This window comes from Micropterus salmoides, unplaced genomic scaffold, assembly GCF_014851395.1.
Source record: "Micropterus salmoides isolate LMB-PRFRI ecotype aquatic unplaced genomic scaffold, ASM1485139v1 Ms_hic_scaffold_23, whole genome shotgun sequence".
In the NCBI taxonomy this organism is placed as follows: Eukaryota; Metazoa; Chordata; class Actinopteri; order Centrarchiformes; family Centrarchidae; genus Micropterus; species Micropterus salmoides.
Genome location: NW_024041484.1, coordinates 13,574,346 through 13,598,474, shown reverse-complemented (window position 1 = coordinate 13,598,474; position 24,129 = coordinate 13,574,346). Strand labels below are relative to the sequence as shown.

Sequence of the window (24,129 nt, the reverse complement as noted above, 5' to 3'; positions counted from 1 at the left end):
CCAGTCTACCCCAGAGGAAAAGCAATCACCCCTCCTTTTCACTGTCGAGATTTAGCTCAAACTTTCTTCTCAAACTTGCACCATTCAACATCTTCTGAAGGCAATCCGGGTAATTAAAAACACATTATTTTCATAATTATTATGAAATGTTTTTTATTTATTACAATACTTATTATTTCTTTATACTGTCTGTGTTGGCTTTAGGACAGCTTACGACTTGAACGGCATTTACAAGGTACAAGGTTGTTTATTAGTCATTATACAGCACAGTGCTACATAACGAAATGAAATTTGTAGATTTTTAGATTTACAGCTGCAGTTAGAATAGAGCTTTGTTGCCATTCTTTTGGACCATTATTATTTCGCTATAAGTTTGATTTTAGTATTTTAGGGGTGATTTTTATGTGTAATGGCAGATGTTCAGATCAATACGATAAACTCAAGCAGCAGAAATGCAAAAGTGGATTCAGCAGCTGTTTACAGTAGAATTTACAGTAGAATTTACAGTAGATTTACATTTTCTGAATTCACACTGCTCAGAAAGTGTATGTCTACATTTTGTAAATGCACAGTGCTGCTAAATGTTTAGCTTGGATTTATTTTATTATACTAAAAATTATAAATTTAAATACAAAATTTTAATGTTAACTTTCTAAATCTCCTTAACTGCAAAACCTATAATCATATTTTACTGTACACATTTCATCTGAGTTTAAAGCCTGTAAATCACCTGCAAAATGAAAAATATTAAATTATGTGGCAATTATATTAGCTGCAAGCAATGCATGCTCAATGTACATCATCTGGTGAAAAGGGATATATTAACATTTTCTTGTTTGTGGATTTCCCCAAAGATACTGATGGCGATAAATTGGCCAGCACTGCTCTCCATAGGAGTGTTTTATGTAATCGTACTGGGCACAGGTATCTGGGCATCCAGGAAGTCCAAACGTGAAGAGAAGAAGTGCACTGGGAACCGCAGTGAGGTCACAATGGTTGGAGGGAGGAACCTAAACATCTGGGTCAGCATCTTCACAATGACAGGTAGAATAATAGCAATGATGATAATAATAACATCATAGATGATTCTAGTCAAGGAATGTGACCCTTTAACGTTTGTAATAGAAACAGTTCATTTAGAGACTTTTATTGTGAAATCAGTGGACTCAAATGAAAAGTTTTCAAATTTGTAATTTGAATGCATTTAATTGTATCAACTTATAACAGGTGTCCCTACAGTCATTAATTTTCCTGCGTGCGTGCTTATGTTTTGCAGCCACTTGGGTCGGAGGAGGCTATATTTTGGGTTGTGCTGAAGTGGTCTACGATCCAACAAAGGGGTTGGTGTGGGCTTTGCTAGTACCAGTTGGCTTTGCCATAAACCTCATTATTGGTAAGTGAGGTTGAATATGATTGCTTAGATGCCGCAGGTTGATAAGTAGTGAAACCATACACTGCTCAATAATCACTCTACAAAAAAACCTGTAGTAAATGTCAGTGCTATAATTGGCAAACGCTATTTCTACCTATTCCAGAGATGACAATAAAAGCTAATATATTTGTCTGCTGGCCTGCCTTTTTATGCATAAACATCATTTTAAATAATTTTTTAAGTCTTTGAAATGTTTCCGTTGATGTGACTGCAGGTGCCCTCTTCTTCATCAAACCAATTCGGACGAAGAACTATGTCACCCTCATGGACCCATTTCAAGAGAAATATGGCAACACTGTAGCTGCCATTCTTTTCATTCCTGCTCTCATAGCCGATGTCTTGTGGATAGCATGTATTCTTGGTGCACTGGGTAAGTAAGAAACAATGACTTCATAAATATATTTTCACTAAGGGTGTACTCACTTTTGTTGCCAGCAGTTTAGACATTAATGGCTGTGTGATGTGTTATTTTAAGGGGACCGCAAATTTACACAAGCTGTACACTCACTACTTTACATTGTAGCAAAGTGTCATTTCTTCAGTGTTGTCACATGAAAAGCTTTTATCAAATATTTACAAAAATGCGAGGGGTGCACTTACTTTTGTGAGATACTGTATGTACATACACACACACCTAATTACTGCTCTGGGAACACTTAATCATCACAGTAAAACACCATGTCAGTTAAACTAACTGGAACTCTAGCAGGCTACTGGTGTGCATGTTTCTGACCAGTATGTCAGAAACAGACTCCATGAGGGTCCTACGTCCTCTAGTGAGATCTGTGCTCACAGCCCAGCACCATGCAGCTCGATTGGTATTCACCAGACGACACCAAAATTGTGACAGACTTGAAAGAGTCTGGTGACCATTATGCTGCCTGCAACATCATCGGTCAGTGATGGTCTGTGGAGTATATCCTTGGGGGTCACACGGACTTCCATGTGCTAGCCAATGGTACCGGGATGAAATCCTCAGAGCCATTGTCAGACATTATACCAGTGCAGTGGGCCCTGGGTTCCTCCTGGTGCAGGGCAATGCCCGGCCTCATGTGGCCAGAGTGTGTAGGCAGTTCATGGATGATGAAGGCATTGATGCCATTGACTGGCCCTCCCCAGACCTGAATCCAATTAAGAACCTCTGGAACGTTATGTATCTGCGCATTCGACGCCACCAAGTAGCACCACAGACAGATGCCCTGATCCAGGTCTTGGAGAAGATTCCCGGGCCACCATCCGCGTCTCATCACGAGCATGCTCAAATTTTGTAGGGAGTGCATACAGGCACTCAGGGGCCAAACACACCACTGAGTCACATTATGAGTTGCAGTGATGAAAGTCACGCAAATTTCATTGGGATTTTTAATCCAGCCCTCAATAATTTTGGTTTCTGCTGACCACTGTTCCATCATTTTGTTCTCAAAGAAAAGATTTTGAACTTTGAACAGTTTCTTTCATTGGGATCTGATGACTGTTACAGAGTTTACATAAATACAAATAGAATTTCTACAAATAGAAATGCACATTAAAATGCTACTTAGTAAATGCAGTTTAGTGGTGCTAGTGTCATGCTCTTTGCTCTGATCTATAAGGTGCTAAAACAATAATTTTAAAATAATGAAAATTACATGGCATCAATTTTTGTTTGTTGCTTCAGTTCCTGTGTTTAAGTTTTGTGAAAGTAGTGCACTCTGAGTGTATATATATTTGGGGTTTCAGGAGGGACGGTAAGTGTCATCGTGGATATCTCCTCCATGCTGGCTGTGTGCATCTCTGCCGCTGTGGCTATCCTTTACACATTGATGGGAGGACTGTACTCTGTGGCCTATACTGATGTCATCCAGCTTACCTTCATGATCTTCTCCTTGGTACAAACATTACATTTCAACTACCTGCAAAACTGATGACTTTCCTATCAACCTCAGCTTTAGCCTATTTTGTATTTAGTGCTAATAAGCAAATGTTAGCATGCTAATACGCTAAACTAAGTTGGAACATGGTAAACATTGATCTGCTAAACATCAGCATGTTACAGTAACATGTACACATTCACATTTATGTCAAATCACAGCTGTACTAATGTTACATACAGCTAGTGCAGCTGTTGTTACAGTATCTACTGTTGATGATCAATGATCAATTTTTTATCTACAGAACTGTACACGACTGACACACAGTGTTTTCACCTCTGTTTCCTGTTTTCATCCTTATTTCAGTGGCTCTGTGTGCCTTTTATCCTGACAAGCCCCTACTCTGCTAACATCACTGTTGCTGCAGTAACCAAGCTGCACCAGGAGCCGTGGCTCGGCAAGCTGGAGCTGGCAGATGCAGGTTGCTGGATAGATGACATATTGACACTGGTAACAGACACCTATAACGGTCCCCAGTTATATATCTTAGAAGAGCAATTCCACTAAAATCTCTTAAATATGGGAGATCAAGACAGACTACAATGTGATAACATAAACAACATTACCATACGTGTTTAATGGCCAACCATTTCCTATTGATAAAAGAAATGTTTTGAGCCAGGTTCAGGTGTGAAGAGAGTGATGAAGACTTAACATAGCATGGTTTATTGAGCCCAGCCGAGGAGATACAATGCCAATACCAAGTCTGAAGGATAACATCTTTTGGTTCCTTTTATGTCTTCTCTCTAGTGTCGGTAGGTTTCCTTCTTAGGTCATCTTTAGCCAGCCTCAACCTAGAACAACAAATCTTTGATGTTTAGACTCCAATGCTACATCATAATGGAATCTATCACTATACATGAGTTGTACTTGAATCTGAGGAGCCAGTAAGTTCTTGTGAACAGTCTTATAAGACTCAACCTTGTAAGATTCTCAGATAACACTAATATCTGCTAGCCTGAAGCCCTGTTACCTCACTTAAGCCCACTAACACAACTAGGAACATAAATTACATTATTACATTGCATTATTCATGTTGTAAAAAATCCTGTCTTTTTTCTTCTCCAAGGTCATTGGAGGGCTCTGCTACCAGGTTTTCTACCAGAGAGTGTTGTCTACAGCCACTGATGCCCAAGCAAAGACCACCTGTTTTGCTGCAGCAGTATTATGTCCAATCCTTGGCGTCCCATCACTCATCATTGGGGCAGCAGCGGCATCTACCAGTACCATCTTCTCATTTTCTTTCTGTCTATTCGACAAAATCAAACATCTCTGACCAAATCCCACTTATATCTTTGTTTTAACTACATGTGCTTAATGTCTGTCAGATTGGAACCAGACCACCTTCGGTTCACCCAGCCCGTTAGAACAGGGAAAAGCTGGTATGATCTTGCCAATTGCCCTTCAACATCTCTGCCCTTTCTACGTGTCACTGTTTGGTATGGGAGCACTTGCTGCTTCAGTGATGTCGTCAGTGGACTCTGCACTTCTGTCTGCTGCTTCCCAACTGGGCCGAAACATCTTCAAGAACATCATCTACAAACAGGTAACACCTCACATCATCACTACTCATACATATGTTGTTGTTTTTTTTTGACATTTAGCGACAAGGACCTTATGATAGGACTAAATATTTCCATAATTTAACATGAGTGTAATGTGAAAAGACATTTGTTTGCATCTGTCTATGTTCATGCAACTGTGATGGTGAAGCAAGTTTCAAGACTCTGTAAAGTTGATTTTCCTACTGTAGTTCAGAGCTTAAGCGATTAGAATGACTGAATAACAGAAAATGAATGGGCAACTATTAACCAATTATTGGTTTAAGTAATTTATTAAGCAAAAAGACAAAGAGTTTGCAGCCACGCTAGCGGCTCTGTTAGGCAAATGACAAAACAAACATGTTTGCTCATGAGCATAAAACACAAAGTTTAGCTGAGGCTGATGGGAAAGTCAGTTATGCAAGTAGTGACTAAAAATGCCAAACGTGCTAATTCTGTCTTCTCAAATGTAAGAATTTCCTGATTTTACCTGTTTTATATCATTGTAAACAGAATGTCTTTGGTTTTTGGTCTGACAACACAAACCATTTTAAGACATCAACTTGGGCTCCAACAAATTTTTCACTGTTTTCTGACCTTCTATTAACTAAAGTGCTAATCAATTAATAAAACATAATCACTCAATTGATAATAAAATTAACAGTTGCAGCCTTACTGTAATTAAGTGAATAATAACCTATAGTTGCTTGGAAAGTAGGAAAGCACATACAATTTTAAACACTATTATATGGGCTACTTAAAACTTGCACCAAAGTTAGTGTTCGATTTGAAATTGCTTATAAACACACAAAACACTGAGTTCTTTGAAGGTTTTCTGTTTTTTATAGTATCACTCATCAAAAATCAACAATGTGATCCACATTTTGGTTTAATAAAATAAACTAATTTCCTCTTACTGCAGGCATCAGAAAAAATGGTTATCGTGGTGGTTAAAATGTCAGTCCTCCTGTGCGGACTAATAGGAGCAGGCCTGGCCTTGACATCATCGTCCATTTTCCTGTTCTGGATGATCAGCGCTGATGTCATGTATTCAATGCTGAGTCCCCAGGTGATATGCACCTTCTACTTATCTCGGTGGGTGAACAGCTATGGGGCCTGTTCTGGCTTTGTGGTGGCAATACTGCTGAGAGCTCTGGTTGGGGAACCCTCGTTAGGCCTGCCTGACGTGCTGCCCCTGCCCTGGGACAGGATACAGGGGGACGGTCACCGATACCGCTTGTTTCCTTTTCGCACCGCCATCATGCTTACCACCACTGGGACAATTTTATTAACATCACGCCTTGCTATGTGGCTGTCTGGGAGAGGGCTGCTGAGAAGAATAAGTGATGCTGAAACGGACACAAACATATATCACATGGCACCAGTCCAAACAGATGTGGAGGAGAAGGGCAGATTTAATGAAGAACAGTCTCACTTACCCTCTCAAGGAAGTCATGAAGAAGGAAATACATGTTAGGATTTTTTCTCAGCACGCACTTTCATACAGCGTGTGGGTGGTGTTTAAACCAGGATTTCTTTATAAGGGTCAAACGAGCACCTGTAATAATTCCCATGGGGGTCATTACTCTGAGTGAGTTGTGTTAAACATCCATTTAAAGAGAAAACGTATTGATATTTGAAATATATAAACTGAAAATACATGTGATATTTGGTTGTGTGCAGTTAATTTCTTTGTATGTCTTATTTTCTTTCATTGCAGGGGACAGCATCGCGCATATGCCAGAACACTGTATTTTTAGGGAGACACACTAGCACCAACCTTTAAAAAGGGGCACCCCGGTGATTTAGCATTGCACTTTAACTTGGGAACTGATGATGAATGAGTCTGAAACTAACTTTCTAATTTATTTGCTGATTTAATGGGTTGCCTGTGAAGGACAAGAACGGCCTAAATGGTATTGTTAAAATCTGCTCCAAGATAATTGGAGCCCAGCAAAGAAACCACTCCATGTTCTGTCCAGTGAATTCACTGTAATGCCCACAGGGCAGCATTGTAATGTGCCCTTGAGGAACAAACTGTTACCCTAAGTCTTTTATTCATTCCGCTATCAAGGTTACTAAACGCTGACAGTAGTCATTTTAAATGACTGTTACATCCTTTTAAACTCCGTTCTTATAGTTCATATAAATAACATTTATTTGGTTTAATTTTACTTAAAATTGGTTAAACGGCTACTCTTTGTCTCCTTGTGTTGACCTGTTTATGATCTGATCTCACCTTTGACATACAACTACCTTGCATGTGAATTTGAGTCGTGTGTATGGACCAAGTAAGCAACAAATGAATTACACTTAAAAAAAATTAAAGGTGTCTAAATCTTTTGTTTGGCCCTCCCTGCCTGGTAAATACCCAGGTTTCAAACTCCACAAGTGTGTATTGCAGGATTTCTGTTACAAATTTTCCAATTTGTCCAAGTCCAATCCAAGAAAATCCTGATTGCATCATCAGGCATCTTTATTTAGAATATTCCAGTGAGCAGAAAAAGGGAAATCTATGTGTTAGCCTCAAATGAGGAATGACAATTTGGGTCAAGCTCAAAGATATTTCCACCAGGCACAGTACTGTATAAAAGGGAGAGTTCAACCAAAAAACAAAGAATAATTCACTTATTCACACAGGAAGTATTTCTTTGGTAGAAAGTTCAGGTGAAAACAGTTACTACTGTTAACAAGAGTGGCTAATCCAGTGATGTTGTCCCATTTAACTTTTCAATGCTGTGAGCACCATGCACCAAATGCCTTCTTTCTCCACTATATTGGGGTGGAAACACAAATCTCAGACCAATATCTCAAAACAATAGAACTATATGCATAGCCAGATATCATTAGAAGTACATGAGAAAAAGGAATATATTGTGATTTGTACCCAGTTATTCAGAATAAAAACAAATATTCTGTTGCCAAATCACTGTTCACATTTTGTATTTGACTTTCTGTGAATTTGAAAATTCTTTGTCAGTAATAAACAACAACTTATATCAAAATATCAGTGGCTCACACAAACCAGGAAGATTATTTTTGCACTGAATTGTGCATTTTGTGTGGAATGTTGGCTTTGAAACATTTCCAGAAAATAATGGCTAGGCTGGTCCTCACATTAGGGAGGGTTTTTGGGATGTTGTGTTGTACTGGCACTTCATGTAGGCCTTCATTACAGCCCCTTTCTGAAACGAGCTGTAGATGCTACGGTCTCTTTAAAGCCCCATCTCTCAAAGCCCAACTGTCTGATTGGCCAAGACCTGAAGTATGTTCCAGGCTGTTGTTGTTGCTGGGTGGAACTGGTATACTGAGCATTGCCGTGCGGTTGCTGTGGGAGCAAATTACCATTCACACCGGCTCCTTAATACGTAGAACGGAGCCTTCGGTAGAAACAGCAGTTCAAAACAGAGCGTTCAGAACAGGAGGAAATCTGAGGTTTTTCCTCAAAGGGATTTCTTATAAATACTTTAACCTCATTTTTTGAAGCTTTGGCCATGTTTAACACAAACATCCAACATTATAACATTGTAGATAAGTCATAAAATGTGGAAAAGCATAACAGGTCTCCTTTAAGCAATTATGTGTCAAACAAAAAAATCAGATGTGGGGGAAAAAAATTTGGGGCCTGCAGTGTGAATGTAGGCTCCTTTTTCAGATTCAGTGTATATGTCCTCACAGTCTGCTAGCTGTCCATTCTGTGCGCGATGAAAACATATCCTGTGTTTGTACACAGCCATGTCTCTGTAAATGGGGAAAAAAAACCCACAGTGGCCTGCATCATAGTAAACACACATTATTCAAGTAAATCCCAGCCATGGTTTGTGTGTCAGGCAACGTTAAATGACTTGCCCACAGACATTCAGCTTACTTTCTAGTTTGCCAAGACATGCTGCTGTTGTGATGTTAGCTATAGCAGCAGGAGAGTTGTGAGTATCACCGTCTTGAGCTGTTGTGCTGACTCATCCTCTCTGCATTTTAGCAGCAGCTACTGTAGCAGCTTGCTAGCAGTTATTTGTCATGGAATTGGATTTCTCCAGAATTGCTTACCCCACCTTTACTTGTGTGTCTGACCGTGCATTATAAAAGTCTCTTCTTGCCTGAATATTTTACCGCACTTCAAACACTGGAAAGACTTTTTGTTCGAGTGGATCTTCATGTGCCTTTTCTGTGCTCTCAAAGTGCGAAAGGATTTGGGACACACTGAACACCTGTAAGGACTCTCTCCTGTATGTTGGCGCATGTGAACCACCAACTGACACTTTGCTATAAAACCTCTCCCGCAGTGTTTGCACGTGTATGGACGCTCTCCTGTGTGATACCTCATGTGCAGCCTCAGCTCCCCAGAGGAGAGAAAAGCCTTCCCACATTCTGTGCACAGGTAGTTCTTCTCCCCTCTGTGCATCCGCATGTGTCTCGCCAGGTGCTGGATTGAAGTCTTTCCACAAATGTCACATTTATAGCGTCGGTCTCCCGTGTGAATGCGAACGTGCAAATCAAGGCTATTCAAAGACCTGAAACCCCGGCCACAGCGAGAACACAGATACGGCGTCTCGCCTGTGTGAATCCGGCGATGCACATTCAGGGCGTCCTTAGACGAGTACGTCTTCTCACACTTGTCACAGTGAAATCTCACTGAGTGTGCTTTTGTGTGTCTGTTCAGGGTCGACACATTCTTGAAGACCTTTGTACAAACATCACAAGTGTTTGTCGTGCTCCTCATCTCAGTAGTGCATGTTTCAGTATTAACCTTCTGAAGGACATGGTCTGTCTCAGGTTCTTTAGACTGAGATCGGCTGGGTTCCTGGATCAGGTGTGCCTCTGTGATGTGCTGCAGAAGACCTGACACTTGGCTGTCTGAGTAGGGACACAAAGAGCAGGTCTGCGGTCCTACAAGCATAGGACTGTTTAAATCTGAAAGAGACAAGATGATAAGCAGATTCAGTTTAGGGGCTACAAAAATGGAAAGTTTTTAAGAACAGTATTACTGGAGTGTTTTGTGTCAAGATTATAGATTTCAAGTACTAGTTCCTTCATTTTCTTTTAATCTTTGATATCAATCCTTGTAATATTACTACAGTTGTCCTAACAAATGAGCAAAGCCGTCTAAACATGGAAATTCAGTTGGGAAGCAATTGTTTTCAATGGTGTCTAAAACCGGATGCCATACTTGAGCAGCTTGCAGCGGTCAGGTCATTGCTTTGTTCATCTTTTAACTTCAGGTCATCGTCTTTGCTACAGTCCTCCAGATTAATATCAATTTGGTTTTCCTCAACGGACTCCTCATCCTCACTGTAATCAAACTGCCCTTCATCTTCGCCGCCTGTGGACAGTTCCTGATGCTCTGTAGCAAGTTGCTTCGAGTTTGGTTTGGGAGGAAGAGACAGCCTTGGCAAAAACATACTCCGAGTTTGAGAGTAACCTGTGAGGAGAGAAAGAAAACCCATTCAGATCTCTGTTAGTTGCAAACACACATGTTGAGGTGTACATTTAATGGTAAGCGTGAAGACACTTTACTCAATATGGGCCTATGAGTTACACCGGGTATCTGCATACTTGAATATAAATCTTTTGATACAGCATATAAAACTCTTAGAAATCCATATTCAGGAAATTTATATGCATATTAGCTAGCATAAATTGCTACAGCTAAGGAATACAGCTACAGCAGCCAAATCAATAGCATACAATTCACTGGACTTACCATTTTTTGGCTGCCAGAATAGCACCACTGTAGTTTAGATTTTATCGTAAAATCCAGCTGCTTTTCAGCCCGTTTTCCTGAGTATTTTTCAACAACCAGCCTGAGAGTTTTGTCATTTTTACTGAGCTACATAGAAGTTTTCATATCAATATTGGTGTGATATTACAAACTTGTAAGTGGATGTGCGCTATCAAATTTGCGACACTTACTGATGTTTGAGGGGTTTTTTTTAAATTGAAAGAACCCATGGGTAACGGTCACATTTCTCAGCATGTCATTAAAATGCAGGGAAGTTCAAGAGGTGGCATGAGACAAAAAAACAAAAAAAAAAGTAGAGGTCGGGGAGCACAAGGGACAGCAGCTCGTGCAGCAGCAATGATTACGCCAGCTCCATTTCTTCGTCCTCTCGTGTTGGAATGAGGACAGACGGGACTCTAGTGACTCACTACCACATCTTGAGGCATAAGCAGTTACATCACAGGACGGACCAGGGCTAACAGGTTAGCATGCAAACTTCAGTAGATCTCTCTGCCAGGTCAGAGATGTTACTTCTTCACATTCTGTTGATGTTAATCAGTTGTTTTACTGTTTTAAACTACAGTGCTGGTCCAAATCATACACAGTGTACTTTTAAACATGAAGCATGTTCTGAACTTAAATTTCAGTGCTGAACAATGCAAACTCAGGCATCACTTTTAAAGTCAGTAAATGTTGCAAGAAATGTTCACATTGTGTCTCTTAAGAATGCCTGGTGGTTTCTTCTTTAGCGCTGTAGAAGAAGACTTACATTTGTTTGTGCTTTCTGACTGTTGCTGGTGAAAGTGCAGTAGCGCCTTCAGCTGATCTGGTTCCAAAACCAATTGTCCACATTCTTCCATGACAGAAGGGGCGGTTCTGAGCCACGCTGCAGTCTGCGAAGTGTGGGCAAAACACATAACACACAACAAAACACCATACTTCTCCAACATCCTCAGTCATTCCAGGCTCTTTATTCAGTATCTTGCTTGGTGACAGTTACTAGTCTATAGTGACAAAGTGTGAATCCAAACTTGCATTTATGTATTCAGCTTCTCACATAAGAAATGACAAATCCCATTTCTGCTTAGAAATGATGGCATGCATGAATCCACATGTAAACTAAGGCACTTAGTTATTATTTCAAAATGTACAGTACCTGTTTAATATCTGGTATAGGCAAAAGATTATCCAGTTTAGAGATGAATTTCCATACTAATGTGTGCATAGTGTTTTCATACTGCTGGCCATAGTGGATGGGAAAGACCTCCTGGGGGAAAAAAGAAGGTAGGCGCGCGCACACACACACGGTTTTAGTCTTCTTGTGTCAATAATTTCAGAAATTGCTTTACTTTCACTTGTCCACTCTCAAGGTAAGCTACTTGACTTATTGGCTCCATCATACTATTTTTTTTTATTTTTTAAATTTTTTTACAAAAGTAATACTAGACTGATCGATAAGCCCGTTATCAGACACAACTTTTATTATGGCAATCATGTTAAGAATGTCTGACCTTGAAAAACATCCTTCTCTCCTCTGTGTCCTCGAGCAGGAGATGAACAACTTCCACAAAGTTTGACTTTGAATTTTCCAACTCCTCCAATTCCTGTTAAGTGGTGTCAAAAGCAAACAATAAATGTGTTGTTTCCCAAAGAGTGAGTTCAGGGTCCCTTTTGACTAATCAACAAGACGCATTATCAATTCAGAGTTTCATCAAAATCAGCACATCATCATGAGTGGTGAGCTCAGGCCTCACTTGAGCCAACACTCAGTTTCCTGTGGGTCAGTAAAGTAGCTGATGGACTAGAAAACTAAATAAATAAACTATGTTGAGCTTAAGAGAAGCAGAGGAGCTGGTTTGTGTCTGTAATAGCAGGAGACTGGTTGTAGAGGGCACCTATAAAAGCTTAAAGGATGGAGCCACTTATAGCAGCTTAACTAAAATTAAAAATATAAAGAGACCAGAATTTGAACATTAAATAACAACAACAACAACAACAACTCAGGAATCCTGGGCGTTCGAGGGGAGATGATCACTGCCTCAGGCAAAATGAGGTGGAGATCAATGATCTCTCAAAGGACTAAAACGGCTAAAAGAGCAATGCTACTTCACTTGGACTTTGACTGTCTGCCTTTGACCTCAGCCTTTCCCTGCTGTTAGCAACAGAGGAGCTTATCCTGTGTGTGACAACAACAGAGCATCAGTTCTGTGTCTACCACACACAGCTAAAACCTTGTTCAGGTGATCAAAGTGACAATAAAATCCAGGCCTATCTAATATCACCTATTGAACGCTTTCAAATTGTGTGCGTCCCTCTTTGTAAAAAAGACTTTGCAAAATGAATGAAAAGTTGACCCAGCCGCCTGACTTAAGACCCTTTAAAAAATATTTTTTACACTAACAGCAGATCAGCTGACAATTTGTAAAGCACTGCAGATCCTACTGAGAATCAGCACACTCTGCAGCTCTATGCTGCTTTCAGTTCAGTATTCAGACACACCTGCAGACTTACCTCCTGGTCACAGCTGGAGCCTATTGTAAGGTTTTGAATGACCCCCAGCTGAGGCTGTATATTCAGCAGGTTGGCTGTGCTCTCGCTGCGACACAATTCCAACACCATCTGAAACAGACACCGTAACAGACACTTATATATCATTGTACTGTTGTTTCTCTAATAATATGTGTAGGTGTAACCTCAAAAAAGTTACATTTTAATGTTCTAAATAATAGTCTGCCCAACAACAGCAAATATCCTTAAGATGTAAGATTAGTTATTAAAATCCACTCCACTGAAAAAGAAATGACAATGCTTACCCTTGCCCTTAGTCTGAGCAGGAGTTGCACTTTATCTCTGGGCGTCAGCAGCTCTGGGAGAAGCTCGGTCACCAACCTCACCAGCTCCTCCACCTTTCCATAGTGTAGCACATTACAACCTTGGACTACTTGCCAGGCAAAAGCACACATCAGACGCAGCGTTGGAACCAGGAGACACAATGAGGAGACGGACAAGCGGCGACCTGCAAATGGGGTAAGAAAAATTACAGAGCAAACATAACTTGCATACAGATGTATTGACAAAGTTCCAAACCCAGAATAGGTGGTCCCCCCATAAATTTGCACTTGCAATAATTAAAACAGTCCCTGTGTTAGCAAATTTTCAGATCCGAGGAACAACTACTAATCATCACTCTCTCCTGCATGAAGTAACCCAATTCAGAATATTATTTCTAATGTTACTTGACACATACTCTAGTTTTAAGCCACAGTAAAGTACAAAGACAATTACCTAAGTCTTCTACAGTTTCAGAAGGGTCTAGCTGTGATGTCTGCAGAGTACAGGCTGAATCAATGACTTCAGCTGCTTGTTCAGTCTCAGCCTCTGGCTTATGATGACCAAGGACTTTATCCATAATGGTGAACCATCGGCTCTTTTGTTTCTTAGAGTCCGTCTGTTCCTTCACTTTTCTGTACTTTCGTTTCAGCAGTTTTATCTTTGACCTGCATTGGCTGGTGGTCTTATCAAAGCCCTGAGTGGCGAGCGCGGAGCTCAGCTGAGCAAACCCTCTTTCATTTCTAGTTGACCTAAGCTGCTCCTGGACGCTCTCCTCTGCCCATCGGGTGAGCAGCGCTTTGACTTCATCTGGTGTCCAAACAACCCGTGTCATATCTGTAGAAAGCCATGTAAACTAGGTGAGAGCTCTCAAAGATGCAGATACTGACCTTTTGTCGTGATATTTAAAACATACCTTTCGCATGCTCATCCTCTGGTGATTTAGGTTGTGTCAGCACAGCAGATGAATCCACCTCTATAGAAGTCTCTCCACCAGAGCCAAGGACTCCATCCAAAATAGCAAACCAGTCACTTTGAACGTCCCTGTACTGTTCCTCTTCCTTGATTTTCCTGTACTCCTCTTTAAGGTTGTTCACTTTAAGAAAGCACTGATGTGGTGACTTGTTAAACCCCACCGACTTAAGTTCACTGCTGAGGTACTTAAAGACTTGATTGTTTGTTGCTGTGGTGAGAAGCTGCCTCTGAATGTTTGGTTGTGCCCAGAGGGTCATCAGCACTTGGACTTCATCGGGCAACCACTGGGTTTTATCTGTGAAAGTACAAAAAATCTAGATCAAACAAAGGAAGTTAGATAAAAAAAATAAATACATAAACGATATGAAATGACAATGACATTTAATGGTCAAAAGTTCCTCCCTTTTGGACACAGAAAGAAGAAGCTGTTCCTGTACTGTATTATCTGCCCAAGGCATTAATGTCCAATGGGGAGCAGCTGATTGTGTTCTCCAGCAACACCTGCTGTAGCTCATTTGAAATTGCATAAATGAAAAAGAAAAAAAGAAAAAAAAAGGCTAGCAAAACATAAAAGTCTTCAGATGGTAACAGCATTTGGTTGGTTTCTAGTTTTAATTTCTACTTACCATCAGTGTCAACATCCAGGACAGACTGTGACCGACGGGGCAGTAAGGGCTCTGTTATTTCGGAACGTCTTACTGTTGCAGCCTTGGAGCTGAGGACATCATCCATAATGGCAAACCATACACTGCTTTTGCTTCCAGCCCTGTGCTGACCGTGTTTGATTCTCTTGTAGTCCTGCTTCAGTTTTTTGATTTTCTCCCTGCACTTTTTCGGCGCTTTGTTGAATCCAAGAGATGCTAGTTGAGCACTGAGGTGAGCATAAACTTTATTATTCCTCACGTTGAGGAGAAGCTCTTCTTGAACAGCGGGATTCGCCCAAAGTGTCAACAATGTTTGGACCTCTCTATTTGACCAACAGCATAATGGTGTTTCTGTGAAAGCAAGAAAACAGATAAACTAAATACATTTTTTAAGAAGGCAATGCATTTAAAGTTTTATGAAAAGAACTCACCCTCTAAGACAGTGTTGTACAAACGGTTTAGTACACCAATTCTGCACGGCATTTAGCCTCTGGCCAGTTTGCTCACACTGTATCTTTCTAAAGACTTCATCTAGGCGCTTTTCTTAAACACCACACCTACCCATAATATATGGATTCATGAGACACTGCAGTTATTAGGCTTGACAGCGTCTTTCCTGGCTCGAAATGAGGTAGAGGTGGTACCATCCTGATGTACCGTGCCTTAAACTGGCTTATGCAGGTATACGGATATTTTATTTATTTAAAAATAAATAGATAAATAAATAAAATAAATAAATAAGCTTCCCTGTTCATCGTTAAATCAAATACAAGATAAAATGTACAGTTGTCAAATTAAATCAAATATAACATAAGTTATTGTTTTCATTTAAAGTTCATGCTCCTCTTGCAGTGTTCGGGATATTATATGTTCATCTGCAATTTTCTGTAGTTGTCCCAGTGATATTTGTTCTTAGTGAAGCATGTCACATGACATGGTTAAGTTATGTTTAAGACTGTAATCCTGTTAAACAATTTGCTGGCAAATTATTATTTACATGTGCAGATATCCTGTTTTTGAGGCATTTAAAAAAAGAACTTAACAGATGTATTTTATGTCACACTTAGACTTATGGTTTATTTTACATCCAAATTTAAATTATTAGCATTTAAACGTTCATTTTGAAACCATAGCAGTCTTTTCGCAGGGTCTTTTCTGGTGCACTGTGCTGACTACGATACAGCATCACCACATCAGCGTAATGCCCCAATTGAAGTTACAAATGACAGAAATCCACAAAGTGCAATGCTTACTAGATAATAGTGTTTATCCTGAGGACACCCATCAGATTTTTGTCAACAGATGGAGGTGGCTGGTTTGTAATTCTGCTTGAGAGGATTAGGTTCCCGCTGAGAGGCTCCCTAAAGATCTTCCATAAAACCTGGCAACCACACCTTGTCTATTAATAACCCCTTTATTTATGTTATTCAATCGGAATTTTATGTTGTTCTTCATTTGACAAAATGAGCATTCCTTTAGCTTGGTGACTTGCCTTTTGCTGACGCTTGCACTGCAGTGGAGGTCAATGTGGTGCTTGTAGACGGACCGTTAACATCTTCGAGTTGAATGGAGTAGAAACTTGGGTATTCTGGTTTCTCTGTGGGGTAAGGTGTTGGGCCTGGTGTAGAGCAGGGGATGAGGTTGCTGTCGCAGCTTCCAGGAATATCTGTCATAATGGATGAATCTGCAATAAAAAATTTTTTAAAAAAAACTTAATGAACCGGTTTTAATTAATTGGAATAGGCAAAGAAACACCGATTTCCCTTTTATCAACAAAACCACACAACCTACAAAAGTTTTAAGAAAAAGGCCCTGTCATTTGACTTAAATTAAACAAGCTGAATGTGACTTCTTTTTTTTTTCTTAAATTGGAACAATGACCACTTACCTGTTTCCATGTCTGAAATGGGGCATTCAGGTATCATGGTGGCTGACTGTTCTGTGTCCTCTGTTGTAACTGGACTTTCACTCATGATAGTGTCCATGGCATCGTACCACCTGAAGGTCTTTCCTTTATCCCCACTTCCGTCACTGTTTTTCTTTATTTTCCTGTATTCTAGTTTAAGTTTCTTTATCTTCTCCCTGCACTGTTTGGCAGAACGACTCACCCCCACTTTGGCCAGTCTACCTGACAATTCTCTGTATACTTTCTCATTCCTCAAGGATTCCCCAAGGTCGTGCTGTATTTTTTCTTCCGACCACACTGCTATAAGCAGCTCAGTTTCTTCTTGAGACCAGTTGACCGGCGCCTCCATGTTGTTTTCTTTCTTTTTGTTCTTAAAGGAAGAACTGACTACAGAGATTTGCTGCACGTGAATGTTATTTTCAAAATGGCGCTCCATCCGCTTGACGTCACACTGTTTGAGCCTATCAGATGTGCCCTTGTCTAAATCCAGGCCGGCTTGGGGCGGAGACGGGGGCGGTGCCCAGAGCAGATCCGCGAAGAAGAACCAGAATGCTTGATAACGGTTTGACTCGCGCAGCGGGGTAAGGGCGTGCCGTACCGGGCCAGTGGAAATGGCCTTTTATACGCTGAATGGTTCTTGCAAAATGCACTGTATTAATTGACGAAACCGACGCCGCCAACACGACATATGTTAACAAATTGTTACGCAACAACACATGAAAAGTGCATGAATATCAGCTATTGTTTTGAGCACCAACTTCGAATGTAAAGATAAGAACTTATATATATACTATTGTGAATCTCTTTATTTTATTAGGGAAGTTTCATGTAAACACAAAGCTAAATGCTCTAAGTCAACCCCATGTTTTAAGTTATTCTTAATTCAAATTGACATGTACTTTGAGTCTCTTAAATTTGTAACGAAAGAAATGCATTTCAATAATTACTATATGCTCGGGCTATTTACCTAACGGATACTTTCTGTCACCACAAGTCTGACACTTATTCATTTCTCCTTTCAATTTTTAAATATATCAATTCTAATTTTTGTTCAAGAACTGATATGACTGACAAAAAATTAAATTCTAAATAAAGTTATTTATAATTTTTAAAAAGCTATTGTTACAATACAAAACAATTCTTGTCAGCATTGTGTTATAGTATTATTGTAATTTTATGTATACTTTTAAAATTTTTTGATCTAGTTACTTTTTATATATTTACATTTCTATTTATGTTCACATGTATTGTAATCACCAATTTATACCAAGGCAAATTCTTTGTATTTGATAATGTAACTGGCAATAAAACTGATTCTGATCCTGATTTGAGCACTGATAGCTCAACTGGCTAAACATAAACCCCTATTTATGTGCCATTTCGTGGCTCATGTTTGGTCAAGACCACAGTGGAGAAAAATGTCTTTCACAAGATAATAAACACACCAGTAGGATAACAGTCCTTTACCATGTCTTTTTATTTTTCTGCAAAACATCAAAAACAAAAAAATATTGAGAACACGTATTAATGGGCTTATTTACATGCCTACTCACAGTAGGATAAGTAATGGAAACGCTAAGATTCACAGCACAAGCTCATCACACATTTGTATAATCTTTACTGTCTGGTAGCTACGTTAAAATTCTCAATGTTTTCTTGTGTAAAATAATTATTAACAAAACTACATCTACAGCTGATTAAAAGTAAAATCATAATAAACACAACCCAGCATATTTTCACTCTAAAACAAAAGCAAAGTAATTGTAATGTTTATAGTTCAGGGTTACATAAAAAAACGTTTGAATCATTACCACAAGAATACAGTAACAAGATAAAATGTTTCCTACTGACACTACAACATTTTATTACATACCAGACAAACTATCAAGTCACATGCATTGAAATACTTATAATTATTGTATTGTTAACATGATGCTTTTCTCTTAAATTCTGGCTATATTCAAGTAGCGTCTTGAAAAGTGTTTGGAAGATTATATTTCTTTTAACCCATCGTAGGGTTTTTGGTAACAAAAATTACCAACTACTAACTACAAAAACAGATAAGAAAATTATTTTTTTAATTGCTACCTTATATTTCTCAAAATGACACAGCTTAGGGTAACTTCATTACCTAAACTCAGTTTGTCACATCACCTAGTTATATGAAAAACAGCACTGACAGTGCAGTGAAACAATGGACTTTATTAGCTGAAACAATTGGAGTCATCTAAATACCTATTTTAACTCAAACTGGGAGTCTTTAAATTCAATGATCAGGAAAATAAAACATTCAAAATGTGTTTTCACTACCCAAAAAAACACAATGACCTGATCCCCACCTTAAGATAGCAAACCTGGAAAAACTTGAAAACTTGACCAGCTGTTATCAGTGATCCACATCAGCCCAGGAAGCCCCAAATCAGAGCTTATTTATTACAAAATGTTTCTTTGATTAATAATCATCGCTAGCTTCATCTTCCTCATCATACTTCCTCTTGAGGGAGTGCTGCTTGTGCTTTCCTCTGTGTCTCCGTTTGCCAGAGAAGTCGGGATTAGCATCCCTCGTATGCAACTGCTCATGCTTCTTAAGAAGGCCGGGGACAGAGAATCCCTTCCCACAGGTGTCGCACGTCCAGGGCTTCTTGCACGTGTGAGTCCTTTTGTGGACGTTCAGATGGGAAGCCAACTTGTAGGTCTTCCCGCACACGTCACAGCTGAACGGGCGCTCGTTGGTGTGTAACCTGATGTGGACCTTCAGATTCCCTACCTGAGTGAAGGTCTTGTCGCATATGGAGCACCGGTAGGGTCTCTCTCTGGTGTGGATCCTCAGGTGAACCCTCAGGCAGTACTTGCTGGAGAACTTCTTTTGGCAAACGGGGCACGGGATCTTGGCTTTGGGCACGTGGTCTTGCTGGTGCCTCTTCAGGTCGGACAAATAGACGAAGGTCTTTCCGCACTGGGAGCAGAGATACTGGCGGTCGCCAATATGGTAGCCCATGTGTCTCTTCAGCAAGCTGGGAACGAGGAACCTCTTCCCACAACGCTCGCACATGTGGGGGCGATCTCTGGTGTGCCAGCGCTCATGGTTCGACAGCTTGAAAGCAGTTGGGAAGCTTTTGCTGCAGTGCTTGCAGGGGAACGTCATCTGGCTCGTGTGGCACTCCATGTGTCTTTTGAAGTAGGTGGACTGTGTGAAGCCCTTGTTGCAGATGTTGCAGTAGAAAGGCTTTTGGCCGCTGTGGGCCAGCATGTGCTTCGTCAAGCTCTGCAGTTTGGTGAAACACTTACCGCACTGGCCACAAGCGTAAGGACGCGCCGTGCTGTGGGTCTTCAGGTGGTTGTTGAGGAACGCCTGCGTTCTGAAGCTTTTGTTGCATGCTGTGCACACGAAAGGCTTCTCTCCTGTATGAATGCGCTCGTGGTCCATTAGCTTGGACTGATAAGGGAAGCTCTTGTCGCACACACTGCAGGTGTATCTGTCAGCCGGAGGCCTAATTTGCTTTTTCCTTCTTATGCTGGGCTTCATGTCATCTCCTGCGCTGAACCTGGCTGGAGGAAGTGGTGGCAGTGCTGGGAGTGAGAGCGAGTTGGTAGCAATCTGTGACACCCACTGATGCAATGTGACTCGCTGAGTCTGGGGCTTTTGGACATCTTTTGTTCCCCCACTGCCTGCATTCTGTACGGTGGAAGCGGGTTTGATCGGCACTTGAACCACCTTGAAAGGGATTGACTTCAATGGCAGCAGCCCCCGCTGTACTTCTGGTTTGTGTGGTGTTGCTGGTGCCTTATCTTCCCGTCTGCTTTGTAGAATTGTGGCAGGCTGTTCCTGTGTCTCTTGCACCAAATTCTCCCTCTGAGCTGTTGTTGTGACACTCTTTTCCTTAGGTTTTCCATCAGCTGCTTTATGAGTGTATCGCACTCTCCCCCGTGGTCCAGTATCGGGGGCTGCTGGGCTATTGGAGTCATCTGACATCACTCCCAAGTCTTCTGTGTCACTGAGGGAGGCTGGGCTTGTTTCGTTGAGAGTGACCTCTAATCGTCTTGGTGATTCTGGTGGTGGTGGTGGCGGTGGCGGTGGTTCTACTGGTTTGGGCCGAAAGGCGAGTGAAGAGAGCACACAGTCCCCAACCGAGGACGAGATGGTTGCTGCACAAACGGAGAAGGCTTAGTCAAATTCATTTATAATTTTATTTTAATTAATGGTTTTCTTTTTCTTCCATACAAACAACCTAAAGTATACCTTTAACACCCAGGAGTCCCTTGGCCTGCTGGTGCAGGAGGAGAGTCTTCAGGTCCCCGGGTTCAGGGATGAAGCCTCCACACGCCTCCAGGAAACTGGGCTCCGTGGAGATCATGGCACCAAGCTGTGGTAGAGACGCAGAAAATGGAAATAATGAATGAGTCTGCAGTATAGATTTATATCACATATCTCTGTACATATTACCACTTCAGGAAGCTATCCTCTGCTATTTTATTTATTTAGTTTTTAAGGTGTCTTGCTGTTATACATATGTAATATAATAACAAAAACAAAATCCTTAATTCAGATCCTTAATAAGACAATTTCTTCCACTGTATTATGTAAAATGTTTACATAATAAATAGTAAAACTTCATTCCAACATGACTTAAAGCGTCAAGAGGTGTGGAACTTAATTGAATGACTCTTGCAGACATTCTGAAAATGTGTCTGTATACTATAATGTGTGTTATTGATCTTATTCATTTGGCCTGTCCATAATGATCAACTACAAAACACCTGTGGCTGGCTGAGAGGAACTCTGACCTGGGGTCAACCGATTAAAAAGACTTCCTGTCTCCAATCAGTATCCCACCCTGCTGTGACTTCCCCAGGCTAAATGTCAAAATGCAATGACGGTACATGTGCACACCTGAGAGAGATTGGGAACAGGAAGAAGTTGCTCCAGCTTGCACACCAGACCTGCAGTCAGTGCCTGCAGCGCTGTGTCGAACTTTGTGCCATACTGAACAGGAAACACTTCCTGCAGAGAGAGAAGTGCATATGAGTTTAATAGCATTAGGACTTGTGAGGGAGTGAACACTTTTTTCAAATAGAGTGATGCATGAATTTAAGGTGTTATATCTCCATAAGCAGGTGTTTAATGCATCTGAATTTATGGTGTAGCTGTTCTCATTAACATATTTTCTGGATTCTGTTGGCAGAAATTTGACCCCATTCATAAATACTATGCTGTACTGACAATGTTAGAAGCAATAAACGGTTTGTCATATTCACATAGAGCCACAAAGCATCTGTTACCACATCTAAATGGCTTTGAGTGATTACAACCAACCACTGTTTAATACCACATTAAAACAGAAGTGGATACCTGGAAGAAAAGCTTCCTCTCAGCAGGGCTTTTGAGCAGATTCTGGACCAGCACCATGAAGTTCGTTTGAGATTTTTCCACTTCTGAGTCCTTCTATAACACAGGAAATACTTTCATTTCCCTGATTTAACATTAATTCACACATTGGGATTCTAAACGCACACCGTGTTTAAAGAGGGTATAACTGTATACTGTATGCTTTTCAGAAAGAAAAAAAAAAGTTGCCATTCTTACCCCTGTAGAGACCTTCAACTTATTTATGAGAGTTTGAATAGCCTTGGAATCTGGTGGGCCCGCTTTGTGAATCAAATCCAAAATGATCTATTGTATAAGACACAGATTATAATAAATGCCGATCTTGATTCCTGCTGCTTACATAAATTACATTCTGCTATTTGACGCACACACACGCATAATAGAGGAAAAACTCTCACCCTTGCTCTCAACCCCAGAAGGAGCTGGGCAGTCTGCTTGAAACTCATGACCTCAGGAACAGTCTGTGTCACCATGGACACAAACTCCTCCACTTTCCCATACTGCTTCACATCTCTCTGCCGTATGACCTGCCATATGTACGAGTATGTCAGCTGCAGAGGGGAAGCCATCAAGCGAAGGGAGGCCAGGGGAAGGGGACCTCCAACACCTGTGCAGAATATTACATATAGTTAGGACGTTTAGTGCTTAGCATGAGTGAAAACACCAGCAGCGTGTTTTCTTGTTTGAAGCTGGCTAGGTTTCACATTGAGGAGTCTTTGATGTCACCGTTTTACAGCTCATTGTCTTTTATCTGTTGCTATTCTGACAGAAACAAACAGAAATATGTTCTAAATAGGTGTAAAAGGCCCGCAACAACTAAAGCTCTAAACTAGCAAATACACATTTTTAATACTCCCTGCCATCACCCAACTGAATGGTGTGAGGAAAAGGCTGCATTACAAACATACACTCATTTTATTATTGTTTTAACTTGTGTACACTGAATTTTCATGATGTGTTTATGTGCTTCACACTGTGTTTCTGTTTCATTGCTGGGTAACTTGCTTAATCGCCCTTCGGGATGAATCTTCCCCTCTATCAGTGATGATGACGACTGAGTTTGCAAAATGTGTGTTTAATACAAACTACCGACAGCAGAAGTGGTTGAGCCAGAAGCTTCTCTAGGGGGCGCTGCAGTGCTAACTACACGCTTTGATCACTGCAGATAAGCTGCAGAGGAGTTGAAAGTGTGCACGTTTGCGTGTGCACGCGCAGTCGTGTAGAGAATGAGCGCCAAACTACAGCAGAGTTAGATTCAAACTTTAAGTTGATGGTCTGGGCGGTGTGTTCTTATTTAAGGGAATCCGCATAGATGATATTACACGATGCAGTGCCCGAGCAGGACATCCGGGGGTGCTTTCATTTAAAATCAAGCAGGCTGGACAGCCCCCTGTAAAGCTCGTTAGCTAGCTTACCACAAAACAGCGCCAAAATAACTGAAAAAACTTCGCAACACGCATGTTTACCTGCGTTTAAAAGAAAACCGTCAGGTTACCGCAACAGATGGCCTAACGCCGCATCTCATTTTCTGACCACCGTTCTCGGCGGCAGCTAGCCACTGTTAGCTTGCTAACGTTAGCTTAGCAACTTACCTGTAGTATCAGAGCGTTTCTCCATTATGTGCTCAGGGTCTGTCGCTGATTCATGAGTTAATCAACCGAGTGCACACATATGCGTACAACGTTGCAGTTGACCCTGAAATATAATGTTTAAAAGTATTTAACCGTCTTTCTCTCGACCGTCAAGCCAGGAAGAATAATGGCGACCGCTGGGTAGCGGCTTTCCAA

The 24,129-nt window shown here is 40.8% G+C and overlaps 3 protein-coding genes across 4 annotated transcripts; 1 reads left to right on the top strand and 2 right to left on the bottom strand.

Moving 5' to 3' along the window:
• Positions 1 to 860: 860 nt before the first annotated feature.
• LOC119918534 (high-affinity choline transporter 1-like) lies at positions 861 to 6,360 on the top strand. Its single transcript, XM_038739310.1, has 8 exons — positions 861 to 1,044; positions 1,277 to 1,393; positions 1,647 to 1,802; positions 3,152 to 3,300; positions 3,649 to 3,792; positions 4,412 to 4,565; positions 4,671 to 4,888; positions 5,806 to 6,360. The coding sequence occupies exons 1-8, from the start codon at positions 861 to 863 to the stop codon at positions 6,358 to 6,360; spliced, it is 1,677 nt and encodes a 558-aa protein (XP_038595238.1).
• Positions 5,707 to 17,391, bottom strand: LOC119918355. Its single transcript, XM_038739048.1, has 12 exons — positions 16,939 to 17,391; positions 16,543 to 16,734; positions 15,033 to 15,401; positions 14,348 to 14,701; positions 13,888 to 14,268; positions 13,416 to 13,618; positions 13,114 to 13,221; positions 12,114 to 12,206; positions 11,759 to 11,869; positions 11,372 to 11,495; positions 10,051 to 10,302; positions 5,707 to 9,794 (listed from the first exon to the last, which is right to left on the bottom strand). Exons 1-12 carry the CDS (start codon positions 17,303 to 17,305, stop codon positions 8,938 to 8,940), a joined length of 3,411 nt encoding a protein of 1,136 aa, XP_038594976.1. The 5' UTR covers positions 17,306 to 17,391; the 3' UTR covers positions 5,707 to 8,937.
• A 1,023-nt stretch (positions 17,392 to 18,414) lies between these two features.
• On the bottom strand, positions 18,415 to 24,104 carry si:dkey-14d8.1 (zinc finger protein 37). 2 transcript variants are annotated; one of them, XM_038739054.1, is made up of 7 exons: positions 23,935 to 24,104; positions 22,741 to 22,949; positions 22,541 to 22,627; positions 22,307 to 22,396; positions 21,848 to 21,958; positions 21,197 to 21,320; positions 18,415 to 21,102 (listed from the first exon to the last, which is right to left on the bottom strand). In XM_038739054.1, the coding sequence occupies exons 1-7, from the start codon at positions 23,957 to 23,959 to the stop codon at positions 19,409 to 19,411; spliced, it is 2,340 nt and encodes a 779-aa protein (XP_038594982.1). In that variant the 5' UTR covers positions 23,960 to 24,104; the 3' UTR covers positions 18,415 to 19,408. The 2 variants fall into 2 exon arrangements, with proteins under 2 accessions (XP_038594982.1, XP_038594981.1); XM_038739053.1 differs by having other exon boundaries at positions 22,307 to 22,399; positions 23,935 to 24,103.
• Between the last annotated feature and the right edge of the window lie 25 nt (positions 24,105 to 24,129).

Coding starts and splice junctions, on each gene's coding strand:
- LOC119918355 (XM_038739048.1), bottom strand. CDS start 17,305: ATGGAGGCGCCGGTCAACTGGTCTCAAGAAGAAACTGAGCTGCTTATA. Junction 15,402..16,542: donor AGTGCAAGCGTCAGCAAAAG/GCAAGTCACCAA, acceptor TTGCTTTCACAG/AAACACCATTATGCTGTTGG. Junction 10,303..11,371: donor GTCAGAAAGCACAAACAAAT/GTAAGTCTTCTT, acceptor CTCTCCTCACAG/GTTACTCTCAAACTCGGAGT.
- si:dkey-14d8.1 (XM_038739053.1), bottom strand. CDS start 23,959: ATGGAGAAACGCTCTGATACTACAG. Junction 22,950..23,934: donor GAAACGCTCTGATACTACAG/GTAAGTTGCTAA, acceptor TATTCTGCACAG/GTGTTGGAGGTCCCCTTCCC. Junction 22,400..22,540: donor AGTTGAAGGTCTCTACAGGG/GTAAGAATGGCA, acceptor CCTGTGTTATAG/AAGGACTCAGAAGTGGAAAA.
- LOC119918534 (XM_038739310.1), top strand. CDS start 861: ATGGCGATAAATTGGCCAGCACTGCTCTCCATAGGAGTGTTTTATGTA. Junction 1,803..3,151: donor ATGTATTCTTGGTGCACTGG/GTAAGTAAGAAA, acceptor TTGGGGTTTCAG/GAGGGACGGTAAGTGTCATC. Junction 4,889..5,805: donor AGAACATCATCTACAAACAG/GTAACACCTCAC, acceptor CTCTTACTGCAG/GCATCAGAAAAAATGGTTAT.